At 52.5% G+C, this 24,862-nt stretch overlaps 2 protein-coding genes across 2 annotated transcripts in view; one reads left to right on the top strand and one right to left on the bottom strand.

The window, feature by feature from the left end:
* Positions 1 to 91: 91 nt before the first annotated feature.
* TFAP2E (transcription factor AP-2 epsilon) lies at positions 92 to 14,875 on the top strand. The gene is made up of 7 exons (XM_037149623.2): positions 92 to 118; positions 431 to 907; positions 1,491 to 1,542; positions 10,026 to 10,248; positions 11,531 to 11,649; positions 12,163 to 12,304; positions 14,041 to 14,875. The coding sequence occupies exons 1-7, from the start codon at positions 92 to 94 to the stop codon at positions 14,321 to 14,323; spliced, it is 1,323 nt and encodes a 440-aa protein (XP_037005518.2). The 3' UTR covers positions 14,324 to 14,875.
* Positions 14,876 to 20,175: 5,300 nt separating this feature from the next.
* The window catches only part of PSMB2 (proteasome 20S subunit beta 2), a 33,101-nt gene continuing 28,414 nt past the window's right edge, over positions 20,176 to 24,862 (bottom strand). Inside the window, exons 4-6 of the mRNA XM_037149616.2 lie at positions 23,932 to 24,094; positions 22,371 to 22,420; positions 20,176 to 20,407 (exon numbers count right to left, since the gene is read on the bottom strand). Coding sequence (XP_037005511.2) covers positions 20,300 to 20,407; positions 22,371 to 22,420; positions 23,932 to 24,094 — 321 coding nt within the window. The 3' untranslated portion in view covers positions 20,176 to 20,299. The remainder of the gene's footprint in view (positions 20,408 to 22,370; positions 22,421 to 23,931; positions 24,095 to 24,862) is intronic.

Below are 24,862 nucleotides of genomic sequence, written 5' to 3'. Positions count from 1 at the left end.
CTGGGCAGGGCCCCGCACGCCTGCCCGCAGCGCTAGCCGTCGGGCCAGGGCTCCGCCGCCGCCACGCCTCGCGCCCCACGCTGCCCGCCCCATGCTGGTGCACACCTACTCCCCCATGGTGAGTAGCCCCGGGTCCGGAGGCGCGGGGACAGCAGGAAGCCTGAGCGCTGGACCTTCCAAATCTCCTGCAACGAAATCCCGGCGGGAGTGGGCCGCAGGGACTCCGCCAGCCTCGAGCGGCGAGCGCGGAGACCGCGGTCCCCAGCCCGAGGCTCCTGCGCCCGCCAGTCACTCGGAGATAAACCTCTGGCCTCGGGAAGCGGGTAGGACGGCAGCGGGGTCCTTGCGAGCTGCCCCGGAGGAAGGTCCTCTAGGGCTGGACTCCTTTTCAGCTGCCGGTGGGTCGCCTAACGCGCCCTTCTCCCCCCAGGAGCGCCCCGACGGGCTGGGCGCGGCGGCTGCAGGGGCCCGCCTGTCGTCTCTGCCCCCGGCGGCCTACGGGCCGGCGCAGCAGCTCTGCCACACGCCCGCCGCCGCCAGCGATTTCCAGCCGCCCTACTTCCCTCCGCCCTACCCACAGCCGCCACTGCCCTACGGCCAGGCGCCCGACGCCACCACCGCCTTTCCCCACCTGGCCAGCGACCCGTACGCCGGCCTGGCGCCCCTGGCACAGCCGCAGCCTCCACAGGCTGCCTGGGCCGCGCCCCGAGCTGCCGCCCGCGCCCACGAAGAGCCGCCCGGCTTGCTGGCGCCGCCAGCCCGCGCCCTGGGCCTAGACCCTCGCCGGGACTACGCCGCCGCGGTGCCACGGCTCCTGCACAGCCTGGCCGACGGCGCGCACAGCCTGGCGGACGCGCCCCTGGGCCTCCCGGGGCTGGCGGCGCCGCCTGGTCTGGAGGACCTGCAGGTGAGGCCCGGACGGTCCGGGATGGGCCAGGACCCACCGCAATGATTTAGGACTCTGGCTGGAGGCAGAATGACAAAGACAGGACCCCGACTTTTCTCCCAGCCTACCACTTCTTCATGATTCCGATGGTGCATCCCGTGGCCTGAGTTAGACGCTGCCTGGCCATTAAGGCGGCCTGGCACTGAGTCTGTGTGCAGTGCCTGGAAGGCGGCAACCCTCGGCGGAGTAAATGGAGAAGTGTCTGAGCCACTTCTCTCTCTCTCTCTTGCCTGGGTCGCCTGGGGCACCTATGCCCGGTCCCGGTCTGCTGGGGAAGCCTGCGCCTGGAGCGAAGAGAGGCAGAGGAGTTGCCTAAGGTTCAAAATTGCCTTACGGCACAGTAAGGTACCTGTGGCCCAGATAGGCCGCACAGATGGTGCCTAGCCTTGGAGAATACTGGTCCCACCCGTGGCCACCCCAGGCGACGAACCGAGTTGCGTGCTGGGAGGAGCAGACAGGATGGGAGCCAGGGACAGCAGGGGTCTGGGGAGCGACGAGACGCTAGGTCCATAAGCGCCCTTACCACCGCATCTCCTATTTGCAGGCCATGGATGAGTCGGGAATGAGCCTCCTGGAGCAGTCTGTGATCAAAAAAGGTAAGGACTGGAGTGTATCTGTCTGGACAGAACCGGGAGAGCTGGTGCGGGCCCTGGGCGCACATGCCCAATTTCTTCCCCCAGGGAGAGTGCGCCTGCGCGGCACCGGGCTCTGTGGCCACGGAGCACTCACTCTTCCTGGCCCAGTAAAGGGACAGTGGAGGATGGGGGACCTGGCCAGACCTGGGACAGCGGTGCAGGTTGGTAAGTTGGCCCCACAGCCTGCGGCCTGGGGTGAGCCCAGTCCACCAGGGCTCAGCTGGCTCCCAGGGCCAGTCAGGCTGCGCAAGGGCCTGGCCTCCCGCCACCCGAAGGGAGGGCGCTCTTGTGGATCTGGAGTTAATTTGCAGAACGAGTTAAACCACTTCCCTGTTTCCTAAGAGGTGAGAATGGGGGTGCTATTCCCAGGACTTTTGTTAAATGATTTCCACATTACAGCGCCTACCAGTTGCCAGCCCAGCAAGTGCTTTCTGCTCCTACCTTCCCAGCAGGGCCTTGGCAGGTGACTGAGGGTGGGGGTGGGGATCTTGCATTCTCCTGAGAAATATTCTCTGCAAGCGGGAGCCTCTTTCGGCATTTAGGAAGCTCGGGAGTGAATATCGTGTGTGCAGGAGGTGAGGGCCTGTCTGCTCCTGGGCATCTGTGTGAGTTCGGGTCCAGTACGTGTGTGTGTATACTCCTTCCCTAGGTGTCTTTCTGGTATTTCTTGGGGTGAGTGTTTCTGTCTCTGTGTGTAATGCGTTTCTATTGTACTGGTGTGCATTTCTCTGTGTTTGGGTGGGGTGGGGCCTCTATGTGTGGTTCAGGGTTTCTGTTGTGCCCCCAAACTTGATCTTTGGTACTGAGGGTCTCTAAGCATGTGAGGGTCGCTTCCTGTGTATTTCTGGGGGTGTTTGTGTCTTCTGCACTAGTAAAAGCTGGAGGTTTGAGACCTGCCTGCCCTCAAGTGGATTTTCTGGCTTGAAGACTGAGTTCTGGCCGTGCCAGGAAAAGGTGAGAAAGAGGCAGAGAGTGACAGAGACAGATTCTGAGGGGTCCAGGTCTTGGACTGGCTTCTTAGATCTGGGGCAGATGCGGGGCAGGAATCCGAAGTCGCAGACAAGTCCCAGGTACCTGAGAAAGGCACTGACTGCTCCCGTTCGATTTGACTTGAGTCGTTTTTTAAGAGTGAATTCCAGTCCCAGGTCTGTTTGCCCTCCACCGCCATTCCTAGCAGAAGCTGGGGATGGAGGTGGGGGGTGGGACCTGGGATTCCAAGAGTTACCAGGGACTGAAAGTTAGCTGGACCTCCTAAAGTGTGTATGGGAAGCTGAGGGGACAGGGCTCCTGGAACTTGGGGGAGGAGGGCTCCAGGTATCTGGGGCTGTGTCACCTGGAGCTGGGGTTTGGGAGAACCCTGGGTAACCGGCTGCCTGAAATTGGGATGGAGGTGTGAACTTGGGACCCAGTTGTTTGGGGTAGGAACTGTGTTGGCTTAGTGGACTTTTTTGAACCCGTTGGAAGGAAGAGCTCAGGCCACCAGGAGATACGATCATGGTCACGGTCCCCAAGTCCTGACTCTGCGGGAGGGGCTGAGGGACCTAGGCTCACTGACTCTGGGAGGAAGCCAGCCCCCCCCCCCCCCCCGTATTATAGGAAGGAGCTTGGAGACCTCTGCCCTGGAGAAGAGTATAAAGATCAGCGGGTGCTCTGAGTCTGTAACCCCCGCCCCCAGACCAGGGTGAGGACTGGAATTGCCCCGGAGCTGGTTTCTGTCAAGGGATTACCTAAATCCCGGGTCCAAGGTGGTCCCAGGACCACAGCAAGTGTGGCAAGGACTGCCCGGGGTGCTGCTGTGCTGTCTGCGGGGCCGGGAGGTGTTGTGTGTGGGCAGATGTGGTGGCAGGTGCAGTGCAGGATGTTGCAGGGCCAGGCTGCACGCCTGCTGGACCGCAGTGTCGGTGGGTCCGAAGCCAAAAGCGGCAGCAGTGAGGTGGGGCGCTGGCGACCCCAGCTGGTCACTGCCCCCTGGGCAGCCCACCCTGGACGTCTGAGAACGGGGCTCCCCGCAGAAAGGAAGCTCCTGGTTCCCCAACGGAGAGCTTGGCCTAATACTGGCCCAGCGGGCCTTGGTTAAGGAGAGAGAAGCGGTGCCGGTGCATTCAGGCTTTGCAGAGGCAGAGGTCCTGCTGGTTCCCGGAGCTCCCGATCTCGGGGTGTGGGGGTGTGCTTGGTGGGCGAAGGAGCGGAGTCGCGTTGACTAAACAGGTGGACCAGCTGGAGCCCTGCGCACGAGCGGCAGTTTTTGCAGGGGTTCTCCGCTGTCACTGTGGGGCTCCAGTCATCCACCAGCTGCTTGGGGGCCGTGAAGTCGCGCCCTTCTTATCCCTCGGGCCTTTCCAGCGGCATCGGGAGCCCCTGTCAAGTCCTGAAGTCCTCCTGCACTTGCCGGCAGCTGTGGGGGGCCTCCTTCCGGCCGGGGCCCTGGGTTTCTGGCGAGTCATTCTCGGCTGGCTGAATCATGCAACTCCTCCGGCCCCTCCCGGCCCTGGCAGAGGGGCAACTGTAGAGAAGGCTGTTGGAGTTCAGGGTGTGAAAGGGAAGCAGCCCCATCCTGGAAGCGCGATGGTCTTCCTACTGTGGGGCGCCTCCGGGGAGGAGAGCCCGGAAATTCTCTCGGCCCAGACGTTGGTTGTAAAATCTTCGCTACTCCAGACACTTGTCCTGGAGGGGAGCGGAAGGGAGCAGGGGAGGCGAAGCGCCCGCTTCCCTGCCACCCCGCACACTCCAGGCCGGCAGCCTCTAAGCCACGGCGTGGGTTAGAGGATGGCAGATAGGGGCCAGGCCAACCCGAGGGGTAACCGGGAGCCCTTCCATTTTCTGCCCACATCTGTCCCCTCCCCTCCAGTGTTTCGACCTGTCGTAGGAGCACAGAAAGCAGACGGGACTGGTGAGGAAGACAGACCGGGGCAGGAACATTTTCCAGCTGAGAAGGGCAGCGAGAGGGCCCCCGACAGGTCGCAGTGGGAGCTCAGAAGGGGAGAGTGGTGAGCGTCTGAGGATGGGAGGCTTCCTGGGGGAGACGTTAGGATGGAGCTCTCCAGGCAACCAGTGGTGTTTGCTGAGTGAATGATGGATGGCTGTTGAGGTCTGAGTGCATGGGGAGAGCGGGTGTAGAAAAGGCCCGCTGCTTTCACTTGCACTAGGCGCAGCATGTGCAAATGCCCTGTCCGTGGGAAAGCCAGACAGGTTAAAAAGATTAACAGTCTCCGTGGCTTTCAGGCTATACAGTCACAGCTGCAGGGGAGCGGCTTGGTGATGAGAGCTGAGATACGCCTCCTTCCCTCAGAGGAGAAAGGGTCGTCCAGCTGGGGGTGGGGAATCCCCCTCTGCTGGGCTCCATTGTCCAGTCTCAGGACGTCTCTGGGGAAGATAAAGGCTGATGCAAACAGTCACCCTCTCCTCTGCTCCCCTTGGCTCTGGGGAAGGAAATGGGAGATGCGGAGGGTCTGGGCTTCCAAGTGACTCTCCAGGCAGGGCCAGGCCTAGGGTGAGGTACATCCCTCTGAGGCAAGATTTAGGTGCGTAATATATTTTCATGCAATATTTTAAAATAAGAAGAATGCAAAAAAATCCATGATAAACGAAATATCAGCACTTTACATAAAGACGGGCACATCCGCGGGCACATCCCTGCCTCACTTGCCTCCCAGACGGGACACTGTCGGCCCCGCGAAGAGACGGACAAACCAGTCAGTGCCCGTGCAGGAAGTCTGGAGGGAGGCGGAGGGCAGTGTGGAGCAGAGCAGCGCAGGGTAGGCGCCGCGCCCTCTGGCAGCTGGTTGGGGAGAAGGAAACTTAACCAGCAGGTACTACTGGAGGAGATAAGGAATGGCAGGTAGGTGGGCTGGGAGGCAGGTCACTGCCCCTCCTGTCTGCCTTCCTCCCGCTGTCCCTCAGCCTCGGGCTTTGGACAGCGGTTCTCTAAGTGTGGGCTAAGGAACCACTGCGTCAGGATCTGTTGGGGGCACTTGTTAAAAAATGCAGATTCCCGGGGCACCACCCCACATCTACTGAACGAGAATCCCTGGAACACCCTGGAACTTGGCATTTTTTAACCAGTTTATTGAAGTAAAAATTTCATGCCTAGAATTCACCCATTGTAAGACTGTATAAGTTGATGATTTTTAGTAAATGTCTAGTTGTGTAATCATAACCACATTCAGTTTTAGACATTTCCACCACCCCCAAATTCCTTCATTCCCACTTGTTAGTTAGTCCCCATTCCCACCCCAAGCCTCAGACAACCACTGATCAGCCTTCTGTCTATAAATCTGCGTGTTTTAGATATGTTATATAAATGAGATATGGAAATATTTGGACTTTTGCATCGAGCTTTTTACTTAGCATAATGTTTTGAGGTTCATTGTGTTGTAACATGTATATAAAAGTAGTTATTTTTTTCAATTGCTGAGTAACTACTCGATTGCATGGATGTAACACATTTTGTTTATTCATTCATTAGTTGGTGAACACTTGGTGTTGCCACTGTTTGGCTGTTATGAATGATGCTGCGGTAATCGTTCCCATACATGTCTCTGTGTGGACATATGTTTTCATTGCTCTTAGGTAAATTCCTAGGAGTGGAAATGCTGGATTTTATGGTAAGTTTGTGTTTGATTTTTTTAATAAAATGCCAAGCGGTTTTTTAAAGTGGCTGTCCCACTTTACATTCCCACTAGCAATGCATAAGGGTCCTAGTTTCTCCGCATCCTCACCTGCACTTGACATTCTTGTCTCTCGTTTTTATTACGGCCATCCTGGTAGGATCTCAGTATAGTTTCAGTTTGCATTTCCTGAATGACTAAAGGTGTTGGGCACTTCTTCATGTGCTTATGGCCATTCCTGTATCATTTCCAGTGAAACATCTATTCACATATTTTAACCAGTTTCTAATTGGCTTATTTATCTTATTATATGAGTTCTTTATATATTCTGGATGCACCTCCTTGATCAGGTATATGATTTGCTGATATTTCCTTCAAGTCTGTGGTTTGTCTTTTAATTTTCTTGATAGTATCTTTGGAGCTGCAAGAATTTATCATTTGATGAGTCCAACTCATCATTATTTCTTTTGGGGATCATGCTTTTGATACCGTGTCTAGAACTCTCTGCCCGCCCTAGGGTCGCAGAGGTTTTCCCGCTGTTTCCGCTGGAGGGGATTTCTATGTTAACCAGCTTTTTCCGGGACGGTCCGGTGCACGCTCCCCAGATTCCGTGATCAGACCATGCTCAACCACCTGTGACTAGAGCGTGTGGACGTGTGTGAGAGTCTTGTCCGACAGGATGAATAACTAGGAGCTCTCACGTCTGGAGGAGTCTGGAGGAGTGGGAATGGCTTCTGCGTGCGTGACCGAGAACACCATGAGCAGAACGCCTCAGCCTCAGGAGTCACTGTGGTGTGGGAGACAAACACCGCTGTCCCCGCTTCGCCATCTGTGAGCTCAACTCCCACCTCTACGCCTGCCCCTTTCCCAGGCTGCCTGCTGCCCTCACCTTCCGCTGGTTCCGCCCCGCTTGCCATTTTTGAAGAAAGAGGCTTTGAGGAGAAAGGAAAGGACAAGTAGGGAAAGCCTCTCATTCATTATTTTACACACACACACACGTCCATCTGTCATGCACCTACACCCTGCGGCACCTATGTTTTCATAAATCCAAGATCCACTAAATACATCAATAGGAGCAAAAGCTTGCAGAAGCCCACATGCACGCCACATTCAAGAGGGCAGAGACTATGTCTGTGTGCGGAGCTGGGCTTTAGTATCTGTTGAGTGAGGACGTGTGAGCATGCACGATCTCACCCTCACTGTTCTAGCTATGACGGGGAACATAATTTTTTATACAGCCACTTCTGAGACACTCACGCTCGCCATGTCCCTGTTTGCACATGAGCCAATGGCCTCGTGCAACCTTGGCCTGTCTCCCCTCTCACGGGCTCTGGCCTCAGAGGGCCCCAGGTTTCTCCAGAAGTTGGATGAAAGAGGCAGCTGGAGGGCGGGACAATGTTCTGTTCCTCTGACTGCTCCCTCTGGCTGGGTCATGGGAGACAGAACAGACTTATTTGAAGTTTTTGATTTTTTAAAAGATTTTATTCTTTTAGAAAGGAGGGAAAAGACAGGGAGAAAAACATTGATTGGTTGCCTCTCAAGCACCCCAAACTGGGGACCTGGCTTGCAACCCGGGCATGTGCCCTGACTGGGAACCAAACCGGCAACCTCTCCGTTCTCAGGCTGACGTTCAACCTGCTGCGCCACACCAGTCAGGGCTTATTTTTAATTTATCAATTTGTTGTTTTACTTTTGAAAGTCGGACTTGAGGTGTAATGAACATACAGTACAGTTTACCCTTTTCGATGAGCATTTCTAGGAACTTTGACAAATGTAAACCTATGAAGTCATGTAACCATGAAAAGAATTAAGATCTAGAATAGTTCCATCACTGTAAAAAGTCCCCTCAAGTAAGAGGGACACAGGTGAAGAGGGGGCCCATGTACAGGCCTCGGGGACATGAGGGTGAGGGGCGGGCAGGGCCCCCACTGCATGTCCGGGTCCGTGGCTGTCCGGTCAGGACACCCTTGCTCTTCGCTCCAGATCAGGGCTGGGCTGAGGGGCAGGCGAGTGAGCAGGGCCCTGCCACAGTGCATCAGAGCCCCGTCTAATCAAAATTTTGATATTTTGTGATCATAAACTTTTTCATTAACCTTTATTACTTTAGTCATTGCATTAGAATACTACTTATCTTGATTACTGAGAGTTTTGGTGCCTCCTTGAATTTTCCAAGTGCCCTGCTTGCCACACCCTAGTTTTGGGGGGTGGGGTGGGTATGTGCTGCTAGTTCTCTCCAATCTCCCAGATTTCAGCTTCACTCACCCCCCCCATCCATGACCTTTTGGCCCCTCCCTGGTGCCTGAATGGCGCACCACCCAAGGAAGAAACGTGCAGTGTGTTGCTATTAGGTGGCTGAGGAATGGGGCTCCCTCAGCGCCCCTCTTCCAAATCCCAGCTGTGGGCCACTATCATTCCTTTTCCCATTGCAAGTTTCAAAGGCTCCTGCTTCTCTCATTTACTCCACATTCACTGTCAGCCACTCGTGCAGAGACTCTGCTCTCAGGCGTCCTACTTGGTAGGAACATGGAGCTGGAATCAGACAGGAAGGTTCAGTAAGTAGGAAGGATCTAGGGTAAGAGGGAACAGAGCTGGAGACCCCAGGAAGCTTTGCACTGGGATGGTGCCCCAACTGAAGCTTGGGAGGAAGGGGCTCTGCTCCTTGAAGCAGAGAAGGGCCCCCGAGACAGTGAGCTGTTGCTTAGGGCTCAAAGCTCTCATGCTGGTGTCCCCGCATCCCAGGTGACGCTTCATGTGGGTTCTGTTTGGCCTGTGTTAGATTTTCAAGTGTTTGAATCAGTTGCCAGTATTTAGAAATACAGAAACACACCTCTCTGGGCTTCAGTGTTCTCATCTGTACAATGGGAATGATACACGTAGCCTGCTTGGGGGCTGTTCGGAGGATGCAGTGAGGTTGTCTGTGTGAGAACTGGGCACGCAGGGGGTGCCCAGTAACTGCTGGCCCCTGAGCTCAGCACTTGACCCCCCACCCAGCGGCCTGCGCACAGAAGCCCTGCCTTCTCCACCAAGGCTCTCACTTCTTTGAAAGAAGGTTGGCCCAGGGGAAGTAAGTGCCTCAGTTGTTCTCCCTTCCCTTTGAAGCTGCAGGAAGAACCTTCTTTCACAGCCAAGGGCATCCAAGTGTGTTTTAGAAAATCAGCTTTTCAGATTTCCTTTCCTGCCCTTTACAGATATTAGCAGATAATTAGCACTTGGGGGGAGGGAGCAATAGGGTGTGTTTCTTCATTCCCGGTCTCCTTAAGCATCCCAGTGTGATTTGGCTGGAAGAGCCCAGGGCTAGAAGCCTAAGGGGCCGTAACCTCCCTGTCCCCTTGCTACTTTGGGGGGGCGGTGAAGACATGGGTCTCACGAGTGGGCAGGGGTGAACTGGGGACGCCCTGCCACTGTGCAGATGTGGCCGGGTCCCTCACAGTGACCCAGGCATCCTGCCTCTGGCTCAGACTCCACTTCCTCATTTCCAGCTCCCTGTCGGGTTGCAAATGCCCAAACTCCAAGATCTGCTGGAGCTACTGAAGTTTTACCAGGGATCCGGCCTGGCTTAGTGAAGGGAACACAGGTTCAAGAACCAGGCAGCTCTGGATTCAGTTTGCACCACCCATTAGTTGAGTGAAGTGGAGCAAGTCACATTAACTCAACGTGCCTTTGTTTCTTCCTCCGTAGAACCTTCCTCTGAAAGATGCTGGGACACTTAGATGTGTGTGCATGTGTGTGTGCACAGCTGGCGCTCCATCAGAGTGCCCACTCCACAGCTGGCTAGTGTCCTGTGGTTCCTGGCTCAGTGTTGTCTCTCTCTCCCTTGCTCTCGCTTCTGCTCCACAGTCCCCATGTCCTCCAAAGCCAGCAGCCTCTCTGCCCTCTCACTGGCCAAAGACAGCCTGGTTGGCGGCATCACGAACCCCAGTGAGGTCTTCTGCTCCGTGCCAGGCCGGCTCTCACTGCTCAGCTCAACATCCAAGTACAAGGTGACAGTGGGGGAGGTCCAGCGGCGACTGTCACCTCCTGAGTGCCTCAACGCCTCACTGCTGGGTGGTGTCCTTCGCAGGTAGGAAGGCCAGCCCACCATGCCCTGCACAGTGTCGTGGCCAAAATTCCTGCTCCTTTCATACATCCTCATCATACGTCCTCAGGGGATCAGGGAGGGGCCCGCCTCACCCCAAGCCATAGGGCCATCTATGCCTCAGTCTCCCTGGGGGGGGTGTGCTGCTCTGAGGGCAGGCCGAGGCCCCCAGCAGCAGCCACACGTCTGTGGCTTTGGGGTGGGGTGTAGAGGAAGAAGCCGGGCACAGACAAGGGTTAGAGGGCTCTCCCACATTGGGCAGACTGGGCAAGGCTGGGTCTGGGAAGAGAGAGTGCCATCTTTACCCCTCCTCCAGGAAAGGGACCCGCAGGACCCAAAGCCTGTGGAGCATGGGCCTCTCTGGTGTGTGCGTTTCGGGTTCCACAGTTCCCTTCTACTTGTGTGTGTCTCTCTGTGCCTGGAGAGGGTATCAGTGCTCAGGACTATGAGTTTTGGTGTGTCTGAGGACAGTGTGTGCAGGTGTGTGCGTGCACAAATGCATGTGTGTGTATGGTGTAGGGGGCGGCCAGGAGGACATGTTTTCATGGATGTTTCTTGTGTTACTTTTAGTGAGATGGGTTGGCTGGAGTGTGTTCTACCCTGTGTGAGTGTGGTTGCCTGGGCGTTTGGGGCTAGACACCCGTATGTTTAAGTGTCTGTGCCTCTGTGTGAGGCCGTGTTTGTGCGGGTGTGGGGGCATCTCCTTATTCCTGGTCTCTCTGAGCATCCCCGAGGGACTTGTGTGAGTCGCACGTCTGCACGTGTGAACATTTGTCTGTGTCCCTGCCTGTGCCTGGGTATGTGAGCCTCCGTGTCTCTGTATGTTTGTCTCTGTCACGAGGTGTGTATATTCTTGGTCTGCAGTGTGGGTCACCTGTGTGTGTATCTATACATACCTGTGTGTGTCTGCTTGCCCGGCGTCTCTCTGCATGAAGTCTGGGTGTCCCTGCGTAGCTGCGTGTGGCCTGGCTGGCAGCCTGAGGTGGGGGAAAGGCCTGTCCTGCCCCACCTTGGGTCCTACTGTTGAGAGGATTAGGGAGCAACAAGGGGCTGCTGGGGCTGAATGCTGGGCCCCCTGCCCCCCATCTTGGCTACAAAGCCAATGAGGTCAGAAGGAGGTTGAGACCAGGCTGAAAGAGGCCCCAGACTGTGCCCAGGGCCAGAGCCTAGCCTCAGCGGGGGCTGGTGGAGGCAGCAAGGTCACTCAGCCTACACGCTTCTCTCTCGTCTTCATAATGTGTGTCTGTCTCTCCCCATGCGTGTGAAGGGCCAAGTCCAAGAATGGAGGCCGGTGCCTGCGGGAACGGCTGGAGAAGATAGGGCTCAACTTGCCAGCCGGCCGTCGCAAGGCTGCCAACGTGACACTGCTGACTTCGCTGGTGGAGGGTGAGTGGGGCCCGAGGGTGGGCGTCAGTGCGGACTCGAGGAGACCTGTGCCACCCAGCGTGACTATGTGTGACTGCCTCTAATGCAGGAGAGTGCATTTAGTCACCTGTTTGTTCTCTCTGTCATGCTTAAGTGTTGTGTGTGATATGTGTGTATGTGCACGCACACACACAGCAGAGAACATGTGTGTGGTGTATGTGCAGTGGGGGCAGTGGCCTGTGTTTGAAGGAGGTAAGGGGATGAGGGGGTTAGAGTCCCTTCCCTGGAGGTTGGTGACTCTGGGCCCCGTCATCTCAAGCTCGGGCTCCCATCCTGAACTCAGAACCAATCCCTGGTGGCCCAAAGGCAGGGTGATGGGACGGAGGCTGGAGCAGGAAATCAGAGGAAGGTATAGAAGCAAGATAAGGCAGAATAGGGCCTGGCCAGGGGGTCAGAGGTTCAAAGTGGGGCTCTAGACTCCAAGGTGCACATGGCTGTAGTGACAGCTCACCTGTCTGCCCCTCCCCCCCCCAGGAGAGGCCATACATCTGGCCCGAGACTTCGGCTACATCTGTGAGACTGAGTTCCCAGCCAAGGCAGCTGCCGAGTACCTGTGCCGACAGCACGCCGACCCTGGGGAACTGCACAGCCGCAAGAGCATGCTGCTGGCCGCCAAGTAAGTGAGGGTGCAGTGTGGGTGCTTCCCGCACCGCGCGAGGCCGTCATGGGTGCCATGAGCAGGCACATGGAGGTGAACACACAGACACCAAGCACCGGCACAAGCCGCACCACACTCAGCACACCTGGACTCAATGCTGTGCACGCTGCAGAGCACACACACGGACAAACACGAACATATGCAGGTTGTACAAATCAGCAAAAATGGTGTCACAGACAGGCTTACGTGGTCTGTGCCACACCCCCAAATACTGCCCCGTGCCACCACCAGCCCTCGTCCCATCGTGGGGCTGAGGTTCTGTGGTCTGCTCCCTCTGCTTGAGCTTCACCCATCAGCCTTCTGTCCCAGGGACGTCATGAGGGCACCAGTGCCCCCACAGGCCCCAGGTAGATCACGAATTGTCCCTACTTCACGCTTAGCCTCTCTGCAACTCCCATGAGTGCCTCCCTCACCACCGTCCACAGGCCGCCACCTCAGCTCTGGTCTCCCTCCCTGCAGCACCTTACCCGTTCCCTCCGGCTCCCTGCGCAGGCGCTGCTCCCCTGCCCCAGAGCCTTCAAAGATCTGCCTTGGTTTTCAAACTAGGTTCTGGGACAACGCTTCAGGGTCTGTTGCATGAACTGGAATTCCATTAAGATTTTAGTTTTTAGAAAGAATCCCATTGCAAGAAGAGACAGAGCAAGACAGAAAGAGAGAGGAAAGGAGTAAAAAAAAATTGCAAACCTCCAACCCCCAAACCTCAAACTCCTTTGAGGGCCCCACAGTCGAGCCCACATGAGCCCCACCCACTCCAGCTGACCTTGTTCTCTCCTGCTCTCCCGCCCGCGGACTTGCTCTCCTGCTCAGAACACCCATCCAGCACCCCCATCGAGTGCAGTCCTTCGCATCCCATCTCCGTCCTCCCCTCTGTGAGCCTTCCTCAAGTGCCCTGAGCAGAAGTGGAATCACAGACTCAAGGGACTTTTGTGACTCATGGGACCTTTGAGGCTGTTCATGTGGGAGCTGGAGAAACATATCTAGGGCAAGGCTTGCCTCACTCATTAACCGGCTAACTCACCCAGCACTTCCTGGGTCCCACTCATGTCTAAGGTGCTGACTGTGTTCCACGGTGATTCTAAGGTGAGACCTAAGTGATTATTCTCCTGCCTGAGTCACACCAAGATACACGAACATAGGAAAAAATGGCCACAAACTAGAGCTGGACTGAAATCCCAGCTTAGCCACTGGGGCAGGTCCTGTGCCCTACCTGAAACCAGTTTCCACATCACACAGTGGGGATGATGACATCAGTGTAGGTTTGCTGTGGGGATTAAGTGGGATGGTGCACTTGGCACAGCATTTGGGCCTCAGTTCATGTTCAAGCCATCATTTCAGTTATTCGAGATTCTTGATCGTTCCCTGATAATTTTAAAGACAAGACTGGTATTTGGAGTGGGGGTTGAGGATGGGGACAAGGGGTCAAGGGAAGTGTCCTGGATAGGGTGGCAGAGCTAGACCTTGAATATGGGCAGCATGCCCACAAGAAGAGCCCCTAGGATACGGGCATATGCTGTTTTCTAGCGTCTCAAGTGGGAGAAGCCAGTTAATGTCTCTGAACCTTCATTTCCTTTTCTGTAAAATCGGCACAATCATCATTTACAGACTATTGGCAGGTTTAGTGCCCAGCCCATGGTGGGTCCTTCTCTGGGCTCAGACCTTTGACCTCTAACCTCTTACCCTCTTTCCCTCCCCAGGCAGATCTGCAAGGAATTTGCAGACTTGATGGCTCAGGATCGCTCGCCACTGGGCAACAGCCGCCCGGCACTCGTCCTGGAGCCAGGAGTACAGAGCTGCCTGACACACTTCAGCCTCATCACCCATGGCTTCGGGGGGCCGGCCATCTGTGCCGCCCTCACTGCCTTCCAGAACTACCTGCTGGAGTCGCTCAAGGGGCTGGACAAGATGTTTCTAAGCAGTGCGGCCAGTGGGCATGGCGACACCAAGGCTTCGGAGAAGGATGCCAAGCGTCGGAAATAGCTGCTTCCCCAGCCCCATCCCTCGGGGGCTCCCTGAAATGAGGCCTTAGCTCCTGGGGTGGGCCTGAAAGGATTAAAAGGTGGGGTTGGAGTCAGGCCAGAAAGAGAACATTCATCCAGAAACCCCCAAGTCGGGGGCCTGGGGTGAAAAAGTGGAGGGTGGCCTCTCTGAGGCGGTTCGTTGATAAGCGCTCAGTTGTCTGCAATTTTCTGACCCTGGATTGCTGAGAAGTGCTTGAACTTGGCTCGGGAGAACCTGGTTCTCAGGGCTGAGCCCTGCCCATTAGGGTGCTTGGGCAGTGGCGGGTGCCCCTAGGGTCCAAGGCTTTGCCGTGTTTTACCGAAGGCAGGAGGGAAACCAGAGGTGCTCCTGAGGACTTGGCACCCTTCATTCCAGAATTGCTGCCCCCCAAAAAAGGGGTGCCGGCAGGAAAACCCCAGTGGGCTCTTTGGACCCCTCCCATTTTGGAAAGAAATGGATAGGAGGGGCCCTCAAGGAGCTAAGAAGGCAAAGCACAAATGGCAGAACAGCTGCACTTCACACACAGCTCTGTCCCTGTCTGCCCTATTTATGTGTGTGTGCTGTGATTAAACCTGAAAGTTTAAAAATGTCCAGTGCAACTCATTTACCCCAGTGCGCGGAGGACTCCAGTTTCACTGTCTTGTGCGCACACACCAAGATGCCCAGCTGGATCAGGGCGCAGAGAGTGTTTTGGCTCACAAAGGGCTACCAAGGGAAGGCAGGGGGCAGGGGGCGGGGAAGATATGTCAGGGACCCTGAAGTTGCCACCGGGCTTTTGTATTTGCTGTTGTTTCTCTTGACCCTACTGGTCAGTGTGCCTCCCCACTCTCAGAATGCTTCCTCATTCTCGGAATGCTTCCTTTCCATTGCATGTGAAGCCCTCCCCTGTCCTTCAGTCCAGGTTGGAATTTGCCTCCCAAGAGGCCCTAGGACTCAGGAAGAGGGGTCCAGGTTGGGGGGGTCCTCTAAGGGGGCACCGATGGTGGGTCTATCCAGCTTGTCAGTGTGGCTTTAGTTCTGTGTGTGTGAAGTGACTCCGGGTCTGTCCGTATATTACTGAGACTTGTAAATGTGTCGGTCATAGGTGGTGGGTCTGTGTGTGTCAGTGTGAATGCTGGTGACTATGTGTGTTTGTGTTTAAGGCAAAGGCTAATCCAGCTCTCTTGCCTTCTTGAGGATTTCAGTCTTCAGGCATCTTCTGCATCATCAACCTGTCCTCCCTTACTGAATAATTTATTAAATCATTCTGCAAAGCACATGTTCTAGGATCTCTTACCTTACAAAACATAAATTCTTTCCCCATATATTTCCCTTGCAGTGAAGTTTTCGAAAGATTGTTATGCCCTGAATGGCACTTCCTCACCCTCGATTCACCCTTCAACCCGCTTCAATCTGGCTTCTATCCCCACCAGTCTATGGAAATCTACTCAGCAAGGTCTTTGATAACCACAATGTCAAATCCAAAGGCCCTTTTTCTGGACTTGGCAGCATTTGACCTATTTTTTTTTTTTTTTAATTTTTAGAGATAAGGAAGAGAAGGGAGAGAGAAAAACCAAAAAAAAAACTTGTACAAGCCCAAACCAAACCTGCAACCCAGGCATGTGCCCTGACTGGGAGTTGAACTAGCGACCTTTCGCTTTGCTGGACAACACCCAGCCAAATAAGCCACGCTAGTCAGGGCACAGCATTTGACCTGTTTGATCACTTGCTCTTTTCTGAAACTCCTCTGTGGCTTCCAAGTTCCTCTGGTTTCCTGATCTCACAGGTGCCCAAGTCGGCTCCTTCTCCACTTGGCCTGTAGCATTGGCCTCCTTGGAGCCTCCTCCCTGAACTCCAGGTTTGGACGCACAGCTGTCTGTCTGTCTCCTCTGGGTTGTCTAACAGGCACCTCAGCCTTAGGTCCGAAGTGGAGTCCTTGACTCAAGTACACAGATTGTGACCTTTTCCACACTTGCCTTCTCAGTAAAAAGCACCCCGTCGACCCAGTTGCTCAAGCCAGAAACTGGGAAGTCATATCCGAATCTTCCCCTACATGCAATCCATCAGAAAGCTGAAGAAGCTAGCTTATCATGAGCTTTTCAGTGTGGACAACATTCCCTGTTAACCACGTAGTCCTCGCCAGGTTCTACTTTAGAGAGGATATGATAGCTCAGAGCAACTTGCCCAAAATCACAGTGTAAGTGGGGCTCACACAGACCCCTCTGATCGGCCACTGTCCCTTCAGTTCCATTGAACCCCAAGGACCCCTGCGGAGGCTCACAGGCCAGAGCCCAGGAAGGGGAAGTGGGTCTTCCCAGCCTGTCAGGCCCCAAGGCTCTGCTCCTGCCGCAGAAGGTCAAGGTTGTACAGAAGCAACAATACCGTGTGGAGACCCTGAGTGGCAGAAGAAACTTCTAATGAAGTCTCAGCATTTGGTTCTTTCCAGGAAGAGTTGTTTTGTTTTGTTTTTTTAAATCCCCATAGCAAAATAATCGTTTTATCCTTTAACTAGGTTTAGTCCTAAGGAAATACAGATGATGATTAAACAAAGTGTATACACATGGTTTTACATGGCTCCCTTTTTTTGCAAAACAAGTAGCTGTGAATTAAATGAGGAGTCTTTAGACTGGGTAAGGATCGTGATTTTTGGAGTTTATACTCATTTAAAGAAAAGACTTTCCTGTTTTCTTTTAAAGGATCACGATGCTTCGGGAGAAGGAAGATAAGGGCAGCCACTGGAAACCACGCCTCCCTCAAACCTCAGGAAGGCGAGGCCGAGAGGCAGGCCCTTATTCTCCCATCACATCCAGGACATAAACGAGCAGCAGACATCTAGAGAGGGTCCCTATATGTCCACCCTTCTCCATTGGGGCACAGCTGCTCTTCAAAAGGCCTAGACAAGGAGACAGACAGAGAGAGAAAGGACTCTGAGCTTTAGGCATTAACCAGGCTTTGGCGCTAACCGGGCAGAGCAGGTTCAGCCACTGTTGCTCACCTGGCAACAGAGCAGAAGCTCTTTCGGAGCCCTCTTCCACCTCACTTAGAAGTTCCCTGTCATCCTCCCTAACCTGTTCCCTCTCACCCCCAGGCTGGGAGGAATAAATTGCTTTCTGTGTATTACTAACCTGAGAGCAGATGGGAACCAAATGAAAGACTATTCTGTCTGTGGCCAGGAGTGTTAGAGAATCGGTGCACTCCCAGTGTTTTTCAAACTCCGGGCAACCGATTTACATCATAGCTGGCATTAAACAAGTGAAAGTTGGTAGAAGAAAACAGATCACAAAGTATCAGTGCACCGCATCATGACGCAGTCACACACACCCACTTCTAGAAGGAAGTTCCATGAAACAACACTCACCCTTCTTACAGCAGGTGTACAGGCGTGAAGTCACGCTTGCTGAGGCCGTAGAAATTCAGCTGGACCAAGAGTTTCAAACAGTAAGGAAGAGGAAAAAAATGAGGGGGTTGGTTGGGAGAGGACTGTGAAACGCTTAGCCTGTCAAACTAAAGAATTGGGCTTTATTCTATCAGCAAGGGCAACATCAGGAAGTTTTAAGTGAGAGTTTTAAGGACAATCAAACTTGTACAGAGAAAGAACAAGAAAAGAAAGATACTACAAGCAGAGAAATTAGGAGGCTATTAAAATAGTCCAAGACGTGACGGGAGATACATCAGGATAATGGGAACAAAGATTTTTTTATGAAAAGGGATTTAGAAAGTTAAACTGCTGGAATGTGGTGACCATGTGAAGGCAGGAGAAAAAGACGGCATCGAAAATGCAGAGCGAACTGCAGCGCTGTGCGCTGGATTGCATCCTGGAACAACAGAAAAGGACACTCATGGGAAAGCTAGTGAAGGCCGAATAAAGCTGGAGTTTAACACCCATGTCCTGATCGACGTTGGTTTCTGTGTTGACAAATGCACTGCGGCTGTGTAGAATGTTAACACAAGGGGAAACTAAGTGAGGGGGTACAAGGAAACTCTGTTTAATTTTTGCAACTTTTCTGTGAAACCAAATTTACTCCAAAACAAATTTATTAAAAATAAACACTGCCTAGGTTTCTGGCTCGGGCTCGTGGGGACCAGGGGACCCTGATTCTCTAAGATGCAATGCTGTAGGGGAAGCCTGGAGCGGGCAGGTGAGATGCTCAGCTTTAGATGTGTGGAGTAGGATGCCCCATGGCTGGAGGGTAAAACACTGAGGATAAGTTGATCTGGAGGCTAAGAGATCTAGGTTGGAGAAAAGAGACTGGCAGTCAGGGTGGGCTGGTGGGCTAGCCTAGATTGCCGTGGGGACCCTTACATTCAAAGGCAGAGAACCGTTTTATTCCTGGTGAGGCCTGCATACAGAATAACAGGTTTACCAATGATCATATACTTACCAAGCACTTACCACATGCCAGGCCCTGTTCTACATGCTTTATATTGCCTCACGGAATCCTCATAACCACCCTCGCGGAAAAGGTACAACTTCTTTAGAGATGAGAAAATTATGACGTGGGACTGCCTGTGCTCCAGTAAAGGGTACTCAGCTGGGGCACGTTACCTGAATCACCTGTAGAGCTTTAAAAACAGATGCCTTAGAGACTCAGGAATCTCGTCAAAAGCCCAAACCTACACATCTTCACAGCGGTAGTGGAGGGTGAACCAGTATGGTCGTACGAATCATTTCTTTTCCTTCATGTATTCAATAATTAACTTTCTTCTTAGAGTATAAAGCATTTATCATCGATATATCAAAGTGTATGACATTTAAATCTGATGTTACCACCATTAATACACGTGTTCTGATCTGTAGGTAGTACCTTAGAGAGATGCTATTTCACTTCGGACAAACCAAAAAGAGTAGCTAGCTGTCTTTATGTGAGCTACTCTTTATTAAGAGCAGTCCAGAATTGGATAAAGGGGAGTTCACCTTGTGATTCGAAATGTTAGAGATGCAAAATCTCAGGCCGTGCCTCAAACACGCAGCAACTGCCGAGGTAGGACCCAGCAAGCTGCGTTGCAGTAAGACTGAGATGCTTGCTAAAGTTTGAGGATCACTGCTTCAAAAAACCCTCAATCCGGTGGTTCTCTACCATGACTGAGGATTAAGAATTATTAGGAAGCTTTAAGAAACATTCTCATGTCCCAAACCTACTGAGTTGGAATCTGGGAATGAGTACAAATTCATTTTTAAATGGGGATGTGTGTGTGCACATTATACACAGGACAGCATCTATCTCTCTCGTTTTAACAATTTTTTAAATTTACTTTTACAGAAAGGGGAAGGGAGGGAGGAAGACAGAGAAATATCAATGTGCCAGAGAAACACCAATGGGGTGCCTCCCGCACGCACCCCACCCAAATTGAACAGGCAACCCTTCACTTTGCAGAATGACACCCAACTAGCTGAGCCACACTGGTCAGAGGTGGAACAGCACACCTCTTAATGGACCGATAAGAAATGAGTAGCTTAAGTTTCCTCTGGGAGGGGAAGCAGGCGATCAAATTATAGGGCGAGGAGAAACATTTTTTACTATGTGTCTTTGTACTCTGTGCATTTTTTACTAAGTGTGTATAATACCTATTCACATTAGTTAATTAAACTTTTTTAGCTTAGGGGGGAAACAATCACTGCTTTAGAAGCAATGAGACATTAGTAAGCACGACATATGAATGAGCTAGATGGGAAGGAAGCAGGGCAGTGAAACAGAATGTGGGGCTGTCAGCGGCCAAGGGCAGGCAGAGCACCAAGGAAGGGAAAGGGACAGGAGGAAGGACAGCCTGGGCCAGAAAGTCCACGCAGATAATCCTCCCTCCACTTCCTTCCTGAGGTGATGCCAGGTAAAAGGAAACTCAAACCAGAGAGCTCAACTTATCCATATTCAGCTTTATTCTGAATTAACCATCTATCAAGAGTGCACGTCAAAAGAGTAGAAAAAAATAAAGGAGCCCATCAAAAACAGTTCCCTGGCGAGTGGGAGAGGCATGACGTTAGGAGCCCTGTTTAGGGAAGGAAATGTCGTCCAGGTCATGGATGCCATGTTTGTCGATGATTCGAACACTGAAGGTTGGCAGATTGAGGATGAAGCGTTTCTGGAGCTGCAGAGAGACACGAAGGAAATCAGTCAGCGGATATTCACTGAGCTCTCCATGTGGGCCGGGCTCTGATTGAGACGCTGGCATGCCGGCAGAGGAAAAGCCCTGCTTCTGTGGAGCTGACATTCACTGGGGGCCACGGTTCTGGGACACGAAGAAAGCCCAAACTGCAGGTGAACGCTGACTGGAAGGTGGTGAGCAAGAGCTGGGGGGTGCAGCTGTGAGCGCGCCTCTGGTCAGGCAGCTGATGGAAGACTGAGACAATCTGAATCTCTACTCCCCAGTCTTCCACCTACCAATCAGCCTGGGAAACACAGACTCCTCTTTTTGAATGTCTCAAGGTGATAAGCCAACAAAGGAGTGATTGCCCTAGGAATAAGCTTTGGACCAGAGTTTTCTCCAGTCACCCACCTGTATTATCGGGACCTGGTGTGTGTGAGTGTGTGTGTAGCTGGAGGGGGGGTGTCAGCAGAACTCTTGGAACACACGCTGTCTCCTCCAACCAAGCTGACCTGTCATCACAGTAACATCTCCGTGATCTCCTAAGACCCTGCTTACAGCTGTTCCTAAGGAGCCCTCGCACAGTCTACGTGCACGGCAGCAGACAGCCCCACTTCCCAACCTGGCTGGAGATCACGGAGGGACACAGCTGGAGGACATTTGTGTTCCTGTGGCTACCCTTCCTGGACACCTCACTAATAGTCTCCAGAGAGAAGGCACAAAGCTCTCTGCCCGCTTCCTTGGGAGCATATCCCAGAAATGCCTACTTCCCCAAGCCAAAGCTCTCCCTCCCTCAGGGCTTCCCATCCCCTTTACTGCTGAGGACTGGGCAGCAGCAGCCGATTCACTTTCAGAGTCCTCTCTGGCTGATGACTCCTATTATCCAGAAATAAGATTCAAGATCAAGAAAAGGTGATAACAAGGAAATGTGGGTTTCTAACATGATCATCTTTTGGATCTATAAGGAATAAAGTCTCCAAGCACTGACTATTCCAGTGGCCTCCTCCTGGCAGCACCTTGCAACACTTGGGGCTGCCAGACTAATGTGGCCTCTCAGCTGAATGGTTAAAAAAAGTACAGGAGTTTATTGTGTGTTGAAAAGGGGGTTTACAAACATGAGGAAGAAGGGGGCACTGTGGACTGAAAAGGACAGGCTTGTGTTAAGAGATCCGTACCGCCCCCCAACTCTCATCCCCCTATTCTCTCACTAGACTACAAATTCAAGTTAATCCTTAGGCCACAGGGACAGTAAAAGAATGAAAAAGCCTAAGGGACTGCTTTCTTTTCCTCCTCACCCAAGGCTCTGACCCTTGGGAGCAGTACTAGACTGGGTGGCGGGTCCGAGTTCCTGGCCTCACAGTCTAAAGGCTACTCTCCCCTTCTGCCCAAAGCTTCCTCGTTGCTATCTACAGTCTCCTGCATTCTCAGGGGAGGCCTTGTCTCCAGGACTCGGGACCCGTGCACTGCTAAGGGAGCAGACAGTATGGCAACTCCAGGTGGCATAAGAACAAAGCAGGTATAAAGTACAGGGAGCACTTCTTAAAGCATGGCCCAGTCACCGCCTGCAGCAAAATCACCCGGGGCTGCTAGTTCAAATGTTCACAGGCTCCAGGACAAGTGGATCAGAAGGGGGTGCAGCCAAGGCAAAAACCGTTTGATTTTTTAAAACCGGTTCCTCGGATGATTCTAATACATGCTAAAATTTGAGAGCCACTGGTCTGGATGAACCGAAAAGAAAAGTAATTAACTGTAAAACTGACATCAATGAGGAGGTGACCCATAAGAGGAAAAACTAAGCTTATTACCCACCAAACTACCTCTGGCAGCAACTTCACATCTAGCTAATGGGTATTCATTGTACCTTCTGGCAAGGGCCAGAAAAAAATGTAACCGAGGAACAAGAACAATTTGGCAAAGAGACAAACATTCTTTTCAGTCCTTTCGGAATCCCCAGGGAGCTACTCACCTCCTCCAGACACTTCTTGAGAAGCTCCACGGCCATCTCCCGTGAGATCGCTGGAAGAGAACACAGGGGCCAAGCGCTCAAGGGGCTGCCATTAAATCCAACTCTCCACCGCAACTTTCGGTTAAGTTTCAAACTCCAGGTCAACATGTCACACAAACGGAAAAGGCCTCCCCCCCCCCCCGCCCAAAAAAACCCCTAGCCTTCTAGCTTGCAACAAACTTTTTCCATATGCAGTTGAAGGTGCCCCAGACCCAGTGCTCTGGCAGCCACAAGCCATTGCAAATTGATTTGCTACAGAGAAGGGTAAGCATGACGGAATTCTGCCTCCCATGGCCGGGGCCTGCCTCTAGAAGTCCGGCGGCCTGCCTCTTTTTTATAGCCCACCCCCCCACCTTACTCCCAAACCCCCCTTTAGACCAAGGCTTAAACCAGTTCCATCTGCCCTAGCCAGCTGCAAATCAGGGAAAGGGAAGACAGGGCCAGAGTTTCAGCCTCCCTTTCCCAGCTGGGTCTCAGTTCAACAATGGAAAGAGAATTCATAGAACGGGGCCGAGACTCATAAAAGAGGAGCCAAAGGAACTGTCCATGGGCATGTCCAACTGGGATGACACATTACACAGCTAGGCTTCGGGGTGGCTGGTGGTTATTTTGGTGGGCAAATCAGCTGTGTTACTGACAGATGCCAAATCCAGAAACAGCCACTAGGAGGCCAGGCTAGTTCTTTTCAGGATGTGGCCTGGAGCTCTGGCAAGGCTGAGGGTGAGTGAGAGGGCAGCACCAAAAAAGGAATTAATAAGCCAGATTTTTGCTATACTGACAGAGAATAAAAGAATGTAAGGAGAGAGGTGGTTATCTGTGCTGCATCTATAGCCTGTTAAAGCTAAGACCCCCAAGTGCCTACTGCGCATAGTGGCTAATGTCAAAGCTGGAATCAGGGTCAGGAGATAGAACTCAGCACAAAAGCATCCTTGTGTCGAAGGCTTTGCCAAGCTGACAGTTTATTGACAAATAGAGAGCCAGCTTTATCTTGCAGGAGGGGGTGGCCATTAGGTGATAAAAACCAAGGGAAGGGCCCAGACTAGTGGCCTTCAAAAGCTCTGACATTTAAGCAAAGAAATCCTCAGTTGCCATGCTGGGGACTGTTCATCCTCACATGCTCAAAACAAGCACACACCACTTGGTTTATCTGCTCTTTCTCTACAGCTTTGATACTAATAAGCATCTATGCAGGACAAAATAAGTGAAAAAAAAAAAAGAACTTTCGTAGCTAAAGAATTAGTTTTATTCACTATTCCAACCCCCTTTTGAAACAAATCAAAACCCAGCTCGGGACACATGCAATATCTCATTTTGTCTGGTCAAAGAGGGACTTTTATCAGCTTTTCAATAGCCCCACTGACCCACAGGAGAAAGCAGCTTCCAGGGTACCTGAATGTGCTTCTTAGGACCCCTCCTCTGTTCAAGCCCTGGCCATCCAACTCCAAGGGGTAGTGCACAAAACCAGAAGGCAGCTGAGGACAGAGCTCTGCTACTTTTCCCTACCTAGGTTGCTGGAACTTACTTGGTTTATAGTACCGGTCCAGGATACTGAGGGTCAGGAAGGCACCATAGCCATGGGCTGCGAAAGGGGCCTTGGCCAAGGCTGCCAGGTAGTCCATGTAGTACAGCGCCGGCCCCTCATGCTCATCGTAGCCAGCCAGGAGGAGGTTGACATGATACGGGGTCTGCAACAGAAAGCCACACAAAGGGATTGTCACAACAGCATCACCACCATCGCTTCCCATGGCAAATGGCAACACTCCACCTCTCAGTGAATAAAATAATAGCAGCAACTAAGTAAATCATCATGAAAGTTAAAATTTAGAGAAACTGAAAGGACATAGATTATGGTAAGAGTTTAGGGAAGTCGGCTTGCTTTCCTTGACTAGAAGAACACTGGGAGCATTCTAAGGAACTTTTGTTTTTACGGTTTTTTAATATATTTTTTTATTTTATTGATTATGCCATTACATTTGTTCTATATCCCCCCCTCCGTTTCCCTCCACTATGGACACCCCTCCCCCAGCATTCCCCCCCTTTAGTTTATGAACACGTGTCTCAAGTTCTTTAGATTCTATATTTCCCCTACTATTCTTACCCTCCCCCCTATCTATTTTCTACCTACCATCTATGCTACTTATTTTCTGTACCTTCTCCCCCTTCTCCTCCTCCCACTCCCCTGTTGCTAACCCTCCATGTGATCTTCATTTCTATGGTTCACTCCTGACCTAGCTGTCCTCTTAATTTGCTTTTGTTTTAGGTGTGGTTCTTATTAACTGTGAGTTTGCTATCCTTACACTGTTCATATTTTTTATCTTCTTTTTCTTAGATAAGCCCCTTTAACATTTCATACATAATAAGGGCTTGGTGATGATGAACTCCTTGAATTTGATCTTATCTGAGAAGCACTTTATCTGTCCTTCCATTCTAAGTGAAAACTTTGCTGGATAGAG

This window comes from Artibeus jamaicensis, unplaced genomic scaffold (assembly GCF_021234435.1).
Source record: "Artibeus jamaicensis isolate MK-2021 breed Jamaican fruit bat unplaced genomic scaffold, CSHL_Jam_final scaffold_847, whole genome shotgun sequence".
NCBI lineage: Eukaryota > Metazoa > Chordata > Mammalia > Chiroptera > Phyllostomidae > Artibeus > Artibeus jamaicensis.
Note: the sequence above shows the minus strand (reverse complement) of the source record. Positions and strands in the feature narration are given on the sequence as shown.

Bases quoted from the DNA above. Each gene is read 5' to 3' on its own strand.
- TFAP2E (XM_037149623.2), top strand. From the start codon at position 92: ATGCTGGTGCACACCTACTCCCCCATG. The intron at 1,543-10,025 runs GTAAGGACTGGA...TCTGCTCCACAG, and splicing joins GCAGTCTGTGATCAAAAAAG to TCCCCATGTCCTCCAAAGCC. The intron at 11,650-12,162 runs GTGAGTGGGGCC...TCCCCCCCCCAG, and splicing joins GCTGACTTCGCTGGTGGAGG to GAGAGGCCATACATCTGGCC.